The 12522-nt window shown below is 45.0% G+C and overlaps 1 protein-coding gene across 1 annotated transcript in view; it reads left to right on the top strand.

Annotated features, from left to right (window-relative positions):
* Positions 1-390: 390 nt before the first annotated feature.
* The window catches only part of LOC112248554 (transforming acidic coiled-coil-containing protein 1), a 38243-nt gene continuing 26111 nt past the window's right edge, over positions 391-12522 (top strand). Inside the window, exon 1 of the mRNA XM_024417691.2 lies at positions 391-876. Coding sequence (XP_024273459.2) covers positions 812-876 — 65 coding nt within the window. The 5' untranslated portion in view covers positions 391-811. The remainder of the gene's footprint in view (positions 877-12522) is intronic.

The following is a 12522-nucleotide window of genomic DNA, read 5'->3' as shown; positions in this document are numbered from 1 at the left end:
CGATGTGCAAATAGTTAAAGTACAAAAGGGAAAATAAATAAACATAAATATGGGCTGGTTTTACAACCCTCTCTCTCCTCCCACCATCCCTCGCTCTCTTCCCTCTGTCTGTTGTTCAGCTGACTAACAATAGGGGCGAGTCTCCCTCTGGAACAATACCCTCAGCCCTACCCTCCTTCCCTCTTCCCCCTTTACTGTTAGAGCTTAGTGGCCTTTACACCACCCCCTTCCCGCCCTCTCTCTCATTCTTTCTCACTCCCACTATCTCTCTTTCTTTAGAGAAGCTCTGTAATGCAAGGAATCTGGTCTGTGCAGGAGGGACCACTCGATCGAAAGAGAGAGAGAAGAGAGGAGAGGAGGGTTTAGAGGAAGCAATAGAAGGAGAGAGAGGGAGAGGGCTGGCAGACATACAGAGAGAGAGGCAGGGACTGGCAGAATAGTTGACATGTGATCAGGACTCCTGAGCAGCCAGTCCATTCACCCTGGATACATCATCAGCAGCAGCAAGAGAGAGTGAGAAGGAGCTAAAAAGAGACAGAAGGAGCCAGAGAGAGAGACAGAAGTAGCTGGAGAGAGAGACAGAAGGAGCTAGAGAGAGACAGAAGGAGCTAGAGAGAAGCAGAAGGAGCTAGTTAGTCAGGGATGAGGTGTGTGAGATGAGAAGAGGCTATAGTGGTCGTGCCCTCATCACTTGGATTCTACTATTTTCAGAGAGTGGGAATATGGAGAGAGTGCTCTAAAAGAGATACGCCTGTCGCTTGGAATAAGATACAACACACACACACTACACACATACACACCCAGCGTTGCCATGGGGGGCTCCCTCAGTCAGCACAGGAAGAGCTCATTCAGCTCCCCCAGAAAGAAGAGCAGCATGTGAGTACACAATCTAATCACCGTTATTGTGTGTGTGTGTGCGTGTGTGTGTGTGCGTGTGTGTGCGCGTGTGTCTGTGTGCTTGCACACGCATTATTGATCTTGTTCCTGTCCCGTGAGCATGTGGTTTAGTTTCCTGTGTAAATGTTGTGTATCACTCTCTGAACAGGTTCCCCAGCATTGTCCATTAGCTAAAGTGCAGCAGAACCCGACACGACAATAACTCTTGTTTGGATTGAACTTATTTGACTTCAGAAAGGAGATCTAGATAGGGGAGATGTACAGAATATTAGGGTCATCAGAGAGATGTAATGAGAGAGATGTGATCAGATCTCCTGACGGAGACACTTCTTTAGTACTGAACATGCACAAGATGAGGTGGCATGTAAGGTGAGTGATCAATCAACAGAAGACCAACAGTTTATGTCCATTAATCAGGTGAATAATATAACACTATAATGCATTGTCTCATGATGGCCTCTGACTAAGGCAAGTGTTGAGGTGTGGTTGAATCACTTAAAATTCAATTAAATCAACAACAAAAAAATTGGTCAAACACGCATGGTTGGCAGATGTTATTGCGAGTGTAGCAAAAGGCTTATGCTTCTTGATCCGACAGTGCAGCAGTATCTAACAGGTGATATCTAACAATTCCACAACAAAACCTAATAATGAACAAATTCCACAACAAAACCTAATACACACAATCTAGTAATGGAATGGGATAAGAATATATAAATATAAAATATATGGATGAGCAGTGATAGAGCGTCTAAGGTGCAATAGATAGTGTAGGATACAGTATACAGTATATACATATGAGATAAGTAATGCGAGATATGTAAACATTCTTAAAGTGGCATTATTAAAGTGACTAGTGTTCCATTTATTCAAGTGGCCAATGATATCAGTCTGTAGGTAGGCAGCTGCCTCTCTGCTAGTGATGGCTGTTTAACAATCTGATGGCCTTGAGCTAGAAGCTTTTTTTTAATATCTCTGTTCCAGCTTTGATAAACCTGTACTGACCTCGTCTTCTGGATGGAAACGGGGTGAACAGGCAGTGGCTCGGGTGGATACTGTCCTTGATGATCTTTTTGGCTTCCTGTGACATTGGGTGTTGTAGGTGTTCTGGAGGGCAGGTAGTTATCCCACGGTGATACGTTGTGCAGACTGCACCACCCTCTGGAGAGCCCTGCAGTTGTGGGCGGTGCAGTTGCCATACCATGTGGTGATACAGCCCGACAGGATGCTCTCATCACCTGTAAAAGTTAGTTCGGGTTTTTGGTGACAAGCCACATTTTTTCAGCCTTCTAAGGTTGAAGAGGCACTGTTGCGCATTCTGTTGCGCTTTCTTCACCACACTCTGTGTGCGTGGACCGTTTCAGTTTGCCAGTGAAACTTTCCACCTTCTCCACTGCTGTCCCATCGATGTGTATAGGGGGTGCTCTCTCTGCTGTTTCCTGAAGTCCACGATCATCTCTTTTGTTTTGCTGACATTGATTGAGAGGTTATTTTCCTGACACCACACTCTGAGGGCCCTCACCTCCTCCCTGTAGGCTGTCTTGTCGTTGTTGGCAATCAAGCCTACCACTGTTGTGAGTAAAAATACTGCACAGTTTCCTAAGGACTAGAAATAAAGCTGCCATCTCTATCGGCGCCATTGGTCTTACTGTTTTGGGCAGTTTCTCCTCTCAAACGCCTCCTCCTATTTCTTTCTCTCGCTCTCTAGTTGGGACCCGAAGGGGTGCATGTTTTGGTTTTTGTCTTAATACTACACAGCTGATTCAAATTATCGCCGCTTGATGATTAGTTGATTATGGGGTCCCGAGGACCGAGTTTGGGAAACCCAGCCCTAATCCATGGTAACAGAGAGCCAGTCCTCTCTTTCTCCCAGTAGTTCCCAGTGGATCATCACCATGTTAATGAGCTGCTGAGCCTTTTACACTTTCTACCCATTCACTGATGTCCTTCCTAGTCATACCCTGATTTTTATTTATTTATTTCACCTTTATTTAACCAGGTAGGCTAGTTGAGAACAAGTTCTCATTTACAACTGCGACCTGGCCAAGATAAAGCATAGCAGTGTGAGCAGACAACACAGAGTTACACATGGAATAAACAAATTAATTAATTAAGTCAATAACACAGTAGAAAACAAAGGGGGAGTCTATATACAATGTGTGCAAAAGGCATGAGGAGGTAGACGAATAGTTAAAATTTTGCAGATTAACACTGGAGTGATAAATGATCAGATGGTCATGTACAGGTAGAGATATTGGTGTGCAAAAGAGCAGAAAAGTAAATAAATAAAAACAGTATGGGGATGAGGTAGGTGAAAATGGGTGGGCTATTTACCAATAGACTATGTACAGCTGCAGCGATCGGTTAGCTGCTCAGATAGCTGATGTTTGAAGTTGGTGAGGGAGATAAAAGTCTCCAACTTCAGCGATTTTTGCAATTCGTTCCAGTCACAGGCAGCAGAGTACTGGAACGAAAGGCGGCCAAATGAGGTGTTGGCTTTAGGGATGATTAGTGAGATACACCTGCTGGAGCGCGTGCTACGGATGGGTGTTGCCATCGTGACCAGTGAACTGAGATAAGGCGGAGCTTTACCTAGCATGGACTTGTAGATGACCTGGAGCCAGTGGGTCTGGCGACGAATATGTAGCGAGGGCCAGCCGACTAGAGCATACAAGTCGCAGTGGTGGGTGGTATAAGGTGCTTTAGTGACAAAACGGATGGCACTGTGATATACTGCATCCAGTTTGCTGAGTAGAGTGTTGGAAGCCATTTTGTAGATGACATCGCCGAAGTCAAGGATTGGTAGGATAGTCAGTTTTACTAGGGTAAGCTTGGATGCTGCTCTGCTCTACCCATCCTGTTGTCACGGTGACTCAGCAGTACCACTGGCAGTATTAGTGGTGTTGTCATCTTCTACAGCAGTTGTTGTTTACACTGGAAGTAATTCCAATTGGTACTGAATGATCCAGAGTAGTGCAACTGCAGAGTAGAATGAGAGCCTTAGGCACTGAGTGGCTCTGAGACTTAGATCTGAGACTTCTTCTGTGAGCTTCTGTTAGCTGGAGCGCTCAGAGAATCAAAGGAGAGTCTGCAGACAGAGACATCTTTGTTTGGCTGATTTTACATTACATTAACAAGCTTAGAATTGGAAATAAACCAGTCAACTTTCTACTGAATGGGGATGTGCCCCCACACTACACACTGTCAGGTTTCTGTGTTTACTGTAGGTTAAGCAGTGTTTTTCTAGGCAATGTCCTTGTTTGTATGTTTGTGTGTCTTTCTTTGTCAGTGTGTGTGTGTGTGTGTGTGTGTGTGTGTGTGTGTGTGTGTGTGTGTGTGTGTGTGTGTGTGTGTGTGTCTCTCTCTCTCTCTCTCTCTGTGTCTCTCTCTGTGTGTGTGTGTCGCTCTCTCGCAATGAGTGTGTGTGTGTCTCTCTCTCTCTCTGTGTGTGTGTGTGTGTGTGTGTGTGTGTGTGTGTGTGTGTGTGTGTGTCTCTCTCAGTGTGTGTGTGTGTGTGTGTGGCTATGAGAGGGTTAAGAAGTTCTATAGCAGCATGAGATCGTGGCCCTTATTCTCAGATCTATATTTAGCAAATCATCTTTTTCATTTTTAAGTACAACAGAAATCTGCCTCAGTCCTCTTTTCTCAATCCCCCCTCCACTCATCGCCCCTCCTCCATCTCATCCATTCCTTTTTGGAGTAGAGAGTGACCTGCATTTGGAGCTCCTTTAGACCCTATTTCAGACTGTACTAGGCTGATCTATCTTTGGCCTGAAGCTCTTCCTCTCTTCCTCCCAACCTGTCCTCCTCCTCTCAGTACTATATCAGCAACAATTCAGCTGGCTGTCGATAGACAGACATGGACCATAAGAGGCCCTGTATGACCTTCAGAGTGTGTGTGTTCGGGAGTTCATGTGCGTGCGTGTGCGCACCATTGTTTGAGGAATTATGTATCCTTTGTGTCCCTGTATTGTTACACACAATAGTCTGGTGTCTGTCTGTCCCCTGACCCTACTCTGTCAGTCCTCTCAGAACTCACCCCCAAAAATACCTTCCCCCAAATATTGGACTATAAATTGTGCCTTCATGTATTATACTTGCTAAAATATGTATTCTATTTTACTGACCCATTTACTTTTATTTTCGTATTCTTATCTTTTATTATTTCTTATCGTTGTTGCATTGTCGATAAGAAACCTGCAAGTAAGAATTTTGTTGGATGGTGTGTACCATATGTATCCCGTACATATGACTAATATAACCTGATACTTGAAACCATCTCTCTCCCAGTTAGATGCATGTTCAAGTTGCTCAGCTCAATGTATTCTCCAGACTGTTAGGGCAATAGAGTTAGAGACTGGGTAGGTTTAGATTGTTGACAACATTGTAAGCTATATTTCGTCACCAATGTTTATTAAGTTAATTAATTAATTTGCACAATGAGCACTTGTTGTCTCTCAAATACATCATTACAGTTGTTGGTTAGCTAGCTAGCTAATTTAACCTTATTAGCATTGACATGAAATCAGTCAAAACACCTCAAAATGAGACAGCTATCAAGAACAAGATGAAATGAGCTTAAACAGGCCACTTGCAATTCCCCACATTCTTGTCATTCTCACTAACAGTCTGGCCACCCAGAAACACTCTGTATTCTGCCCCATGGACATTGTTTTTGTGACTTTGTCAGCTAACCCATCGATAGACAATAAAAATAACAGAGGTGGGATGGGATCACCTTGCCTGCTACTTCTAGTCATTTTGAACGGAGCAGAGCAGGTATTGCCTGTTATTACTATGGCTGAGGGATTGGCATATAGTATTTAATCATGAGTTCAGGTGGGCTTTCGTCCATCAGCAAACAAAGAAAAGGAGGGGTGCTCAACAAAATCGCGAGAATGGCTTACCAAGAAAAACTTGTTGCTTGTCACGGCTGTCGTCGGAAGGAGACCAAGGTGCAGCGTGGTGAGCGTACATTCTTTTATTTATAAATGTCGCCAACAAAACAAAGAATGAGAAAACGACCGTGAAGCTTAACAGGGCTATAGTGCCACTAACAAAGATAACTACCCACAAATACAACAGGGAAAGAAGGCTGCCTAAGTATGATTCCCAATCAGAGACAACGATAGACAGCTGTCCCTGATTGAGAACCATACCCGGCCAAAACAAAGAAATACAAAAACATAGAAAATAGAACATAGAATGCCCACCCAAATCACACCCTGACCAAACCAAAATAGAGACTCTATTAGAGAATAGAGAATAGAAATGCTCTCTCAGGTCAGGGCGTGACATTGCTGCCTTGATTTTTTGGATCTCTTTGTCTGATTCACAAACACCCAAATATCACCTATGTATATTTTAACATGGACTATTGATTAACGAGACACACTATTTCTCTTATCATTTTATGCAATCATTTTTCATTTACCTTGAAACATAATAGAATTATAACTGTTTTACATTGTTGTGTCTCAATTGGCCACTAGGCTATAAATAGAAGTTATGTCCAATGGTCAGGTCACTCTGAGGAAGACGTCAGTTTGACCATCAAATGTCAGTCACCTGTTCACATCCTGTACAATGGATTAAAGTGAGCAATAAGAAATCAATCTCTGCCTTTTTTGGCTGAGTGCTCCAACTCCTTTTTTACCTCAAATTAGTCGTTTTGGAAGTTTTTCTTGGTAAGCCATTCTGAAATTGTTTCTGTAGTTAGAAACAGGTTATATTGGCATTCCAGAAACATTATTTGGTCAAAATTTGATTTGATATCTGAGAAATTAAGATAATTGATTGCACCCAAATTTGACATTTTAATTTATATATAGATTCAGATAATATTCAATAAATATAGAACCGGACATCCAATTTGGACCAAACCTCGTCCTACCAATGAGTAAAAAGCCACGCAAAGACTTCCCCACATCCCATGCCAATCCCACCCCAACAACCAGTATACAGGATCACGTTTCAAGGTAAGACCCAGATGCAGACAACGTCGAAGTAACAACAGTTTATTAATCCAACAGGGGCAGGTAAAAACAGGTCAAGGGCAGGCAGGGGTCAGTAATCCAGATAAGTGGGGCAAAGGTACAGGACGGCAGGCAAGCTCGGGATCAGGTCAAGCAGAAATGGTCAACCCAGGAAAACTAGAAAACAGGAACACTCAAAAGACAGGAACAGAGAAGAAGAACCCTGCGGCGGCGGGAGAGGAAGAGGAACGGATAAATCCTGCAGCTAGGGAGTTCCCAATGTAGGTCTCCATAGCCTTGGTCTCCGGTTCCGACAGAGAGTACAGGCGTCCCCGGGGCAGTGTGGTGCTAGGGAGAAGGTCAATCCCACAGGGTCGGTGTGACGGAAATGAAGTGGACCTGGCCTTGCTGAACACCTCCCGGAGGTCCTAATACTCAGTGGGGATGGTGGAGAGAAGAAAGAAGAAGAAGACCTGGGGCAGGTTGCACTGACTTCAGATGTGCATGGAAGAACGGACTCCAGCCCATGATGGCACCAGCAGACCAGTTGATGAGAGGATTGTGTCGCTGGAGCCAGCAGAATTCCAAAATCGCAGGAATCTGTGGAGACTTGATGAGCAGAAATGGAATAGTTTTACTGTGATTTCCTGACACCCATAGGTTTATGGGAGTGGTATTATGAGTGACCCGGCCAATAGAGCGCCCGTCCAGTGCTCTAATATCCATGGGAATGGAGAGGGGCTGAGTGGGGATGTTCAGCTCCGAAGCCAGGGTAGTGTCCAAAAAGCCCCAGTGTCAATGAGGACCCAAAGAGATTTAGCCTGCTTTCCCCACCGCAGAATGGCATGAAAAGGGGTGCCAGGAGAAGCAGAAAAGTTCTCCATATGGCCCGCCAGATCGCTCCTACTGGTGAGCCTGGTCTTTTAAAGGACAAGAGGAGACAAAATGACCAAGAGTCCCACAATACAGACAATTCTTCGTGTTGACCATGTATTGCCATTCCACTGGCGACAGCCCAGCTCTGCCTAGTTGCATAGGATCGGGAATCGGTGACTCGGCCGTCTTCGGCGACTCTCAGTGAAGGTCGGGAAGCCTCGGGTTCTCTCGGCAACGGGACCGTCTGGGACTTTCTGGATGACACTAAGGCAAGGTGGACGTGTGTGCGAAATCGAAGTTCCTCTTCCTCCATCATTCCCGTAACTGCCCATCGATACGGATTGTCAACGCGATAAGGGAATCGAGATCCGTAGGTAACTCCCGAGTTGCAAGCTCGTCCTTGACCTCCTCCGAGACGTCGTATCGACAGCGCTTCCTGGTTCCAAGCATCTCCGCTGCCAAATTGCGGAAATCCACCGCATAGTCTGCCACACTGCGGGAGTCCTGCCGGAGCTGGATTAGCTTCCGGGCAGCTTCTCTCCTGGAGAACGGGACATCAAAAACCCCTCCAGACTAACGCATATGGCCGACTGTTGTTCCCATACAGCAGTAGACCAGGTGAGAGCCCTCCCTGACATCAGCGTGATGAGGTAGGCTATCTTGGAGCATTCTGAGGGGAAGGAAGAGGGCTGAAGCTCGAAGATAAGGGCACACTGAGCTAGAAACGCCTGACAGGTGCTCGGCTCACCATTGAAGCGTTCCAGAGGAGGTAAGCGGGCCTTCCGAGAAGGTTGAGTGACAGATGAGATGGTGCTGCAAACAGCTGAGTTACTGAGGGGCTGTGGGGTTACCACTGTGGCCTCCCAAATAATCCGCGGAATTTCTCCAGCAAAATGTCCAACGCCCAGTTATGGCATTCAGCCAACATTTGGACCCCTTCCATAAAACCAAGAAGCAATTTCATGTGCCTACTGATGGTGGCTCCTTGGGAGGGTCTGCTGGGTTAGTCATGGCCAGTTCATACAATCACATTTCAAGGTAAGACCCCGATGCAGACAACAACAAAGTAACAATAGTTTATTAATCCAACAGGGCAGGAAAAAGACAGGTCAAGGGCAGGCAGGGGTCAGTAATCCAGATAGGTGGGGCAAAGGTACAGGACGGCAGGCAGACAGACTCAGGGTCAAGGTAGGCAGAGGACAGTAATCCAGATAGGTGGGGCAGAGGCACAGGATGGCAGGCAGGCTCTGGGTCAGGGCAGGCAGAATTGGTCAACACCGGTAAGACTAAAAAAACAGGAACACTCGAGAGACTGGAACAGAGGGAAAAACACTGGTAGGCTTGACGAAACAAAACAAACTGGCAACAGACAAACAGAGAACACAGGTATAAATACACAGGGAATAATGGGGAAGATGAGTGACACCTGTAGGGGGTGGAAACAATCACAAAGACTGGTGAAACTGATCAGGGTGTGACACAGTATCAGTTCTCTATGTTTGACAAGTAGTATGAAGCTGCGGCTTCTTTATACTTTGTAGTGTATTCCCTTTGGATCTGGCTATGTGTCACGCCCTGACCTTAGAGATCCTTTTAATTCTCTATTTTGGTTAGGCCAGGGTGTGACTAGGGTGGGAAATCTAGTTTTCCTATTTCTTTGTTTGGCCTGGTATGGTTCCCAATCAGAAGCAGTTGTCTATCGTTGTCTCTGATTGGGGATCATACTTAGGCAGCCTTTTTCCCACCTTAGTTTGTGGGATCTTGATTTTGTTTAGTTGCTGTGTAGCCTGCAGAACTTTATGTTTGTTCTGTATTTTGTCGTTTTTCGGTGTTCATTTTAATAAAAGTAAGATGTTCGCCTACCACGCTGTAACTTGGTCTCCTCTTTCAAACAACGAGCGTAACACTATGTTTTTTTGCTTTCATGAAGGACTGGCTTGAATTTTGAGGATGGCTACACAAGTTATTTTCATCATGAGCAAAATCTATTGGTTTTTCTACCAAAAGTTGCAAATATTTTTTTGTGTGATCTATATAACACAAGAGACCAGCAAAATGGATAAAAGAGTGTGGCGGTATAGCAGGAACAGCATTATCTACTGGTCAAAACCTGGTATTTTCACACTACTTTGTGGTAAATAATGCAAGCGACTTCAATTACAAATTTCTCTGAACAGGGGGAAAAAACATCCCCAGAGTCAAACTACACTGAATGGAGAAGCAATCATCAAAGCCACAGCTTCATACTACTTGTCATACTGTATATTGGTTGTTTGGGTGGGATTGGCATGGGTTGTGGGGGGTTTGTGGGTGGCGTTTTAGATTTTTTGGGGATTCCTTACTTATTGGTAGGAAGAAGTTTGGTCCAAATCGGGTGTAGTATATTTATTGAATATCATCTGAATCATATAAATTAAAATAGGAACTTTGCATGCAGTTAATTTGCAGAATTTCTCAGAGATAAAATTATATTTAAATATTTCAGGAATGCTAACCATATCTGTTACTAACTACAGAAATTATTTTAGAATAATCTGAGATGGTGGGTGTCGAAATCCTCTCTCATTTGCTTTTTGAGGTGGAAAGACCCAATATATTCTAAAATATTCCATCATACAGGGAAAGGAAACAGTTGAGTAAATGAGAGATGCAAAATATATTGAAAGCAGGTGCTTCCACAAAGGTGTGGTTCCTGAGTTAATTAAGCAATTAGCATCCCATCATGCTTAGGGTCATGTGAAAAAATTCCCAGTTAGAGCAGCAACTGAGACAGCATTTTCCACCACCATCAACATAACACCAAAGGATGGAATATCTTGTTGAAGAATGCTGTTGCATTTCTACAATAGAATTCCAGACACTTGTAGAATAGGGTGGCCCAGCACACTATTAAGACACTTTATGTTTTTGTTTCCTTTATTTTGGCAGTTACCTGTCGACCTACATTGAACACAACATATTTGATTTGATTTGACATATCCCAACATAACATCTCTAGACATCCATGTAGTAACGGTTCTACTGGTCCTCTCATCTATAATTTGTGTGTCTGTGTGTTTTTCAGCTCTGATTACAACAAAGGAAAAGGGGGATACCTAGTCAGTTGTAAAACTGAATGCGTTCAACTGAAATGTGTCTTCTGCGTTTAACCCAACCCCTCTGAATCAGAGTGGTGCTGGGGGCTGCCTTAATCCACATCCACGTCATCAGCGCTCAGAGAACAGTGGGTTAACTGCCTTGCTCAGTGAACAGTGGGTTAACTGCCTTGCTCAAGGAACAGTGGGTTAACTGCCTTGCTCAGGGAACAGTGGGTTAACTGCCTTGCTCAGGGAACAGTGGGTTAACTGCCTTGCTCAGGGAACAGTGGGTTAACTTCCTTGCTCAGGGAACAGTGGGTTAACTTCCTTGCTCAGAGAACAGTGGGTTAACTTCCTTGCTCAGGGAACAGTGGGTTAACTGCCTTGCTCAGGGAACAGTGGGTTAACTGCCTTGCTCAGAGAACAGTGGGTTAACTTCCTTGCTCAGGGAACAGTGGGTTAACTGCCTTGCTCAGAGAACAAGTGGGTTAACTGCCTTGCTCAGGGAACAGTGGGTTCACTGCCTTGCTCAGAGAACAAGTGGGTTAACTGCCTTGCTCAGGGAACAGTGGGTTAACTGCCTTGCTCAGAGAACAGTGGGTTAACTGCCTTGCTCAGGGGCACAACAACAGATTTGTACCTTGTCAGCTCAGGGATTTGATTCAGCAACCTTTCATTTACTGGCCCAACGCTCCTACCCGCCAGGCTACCTGCCGCCCCAAATTGGGCTTAGATTAAATATGCAGATACTGTTTTAAGGGAAAGGAAAGGGGGATACCTAGTCGGTTGTAAAACTGAATGCTTTCAACTGAAATGTGTCTTCCGCTTTTAACCCAACCCCTCTGCATCAAAGAGGTGTGGAGGGCTGCCTTAATTGACATCCAAGTCTTCGGTTGTTAGCTACAGTATATAGGCAAACTATCTCAGTCACCGTTCCCAAATTCACCATCAAAGGTCTTATTGTAGCATTATCTGCACTTATCTCTCTCCTCATCCCCCTCTCTCTCCTCATCTCCCTCTCTCTCCTCATCCCCCTCTCTCTCCTCATCTCCCTCTCTCTCCTCATCTCCCTCTCTCTCTCCTCATCCCCCACTCTCTCCTCATCCCCCTCTCTCTACTCATCTCCCTCTCTCTACTCATCCCCCTCTCTCTTTTCATTCCCCTCACTCTCCGGATCCCCCTCTCTCTCCTCATCCCCCTCTCTCTCCTCATCTCCCTGTCTCTCCTCATCTCCCTCTCTCTCCTCATCTCCCTCTCTCTCCTCATCCCCCTCTCTCTCCGCATCTCCCTCTCTCTCCTCATCCCCCTCTCTCTCCTCATCCCCTCTCTCTCTCAATCTCAGCTAGCACAATTACAAGATCTGGTATAGCAGTACAAGATGATGTAATGCACTTCAGACTACATCCCCAGGATGATGCTGTAATGTCAGCTGGCCTGGTTACTGTAACCGTGCCGACCGGCGCTGTACTACACTTCTCCTCTGTTTAATTTAAACACTTGTCATGATGATGCTCTACACATGCACGCACACACAAAAGCATGGGAGAAACTAGGCTAAAGCATTACTCCATTCAGGACAGAGTTGTAGAACTATATTCAAACAGGGCTTTTACTGCCTGAGAGAGACTCCGGGACTAAGAGAGGCTGAGGGGGTGAGTGTACTCAGCACTCTAAGCAGGGTTTCTCTCTTGTTCCTG

This window comes from Oncorhynchus tshawytscha, linkage group LG04 (genome assembly GCF_018296145.1).
Source record: "Oncorhynchus tshawytscha isolate Ot180627B linkage group LG04, Otsh_v2.0, whole genome shotgun sequence".
Lineage (NCBI taxonomy): Eukaryota > Metazoa > Chordata > Actinopteri > Salmoniformes > Salmonidae > Oncorhynchus > Oncorhynchus tshawytscha.
This window is presented reverse-complemented; position numbering and strand designations above follow the sequence as displayed.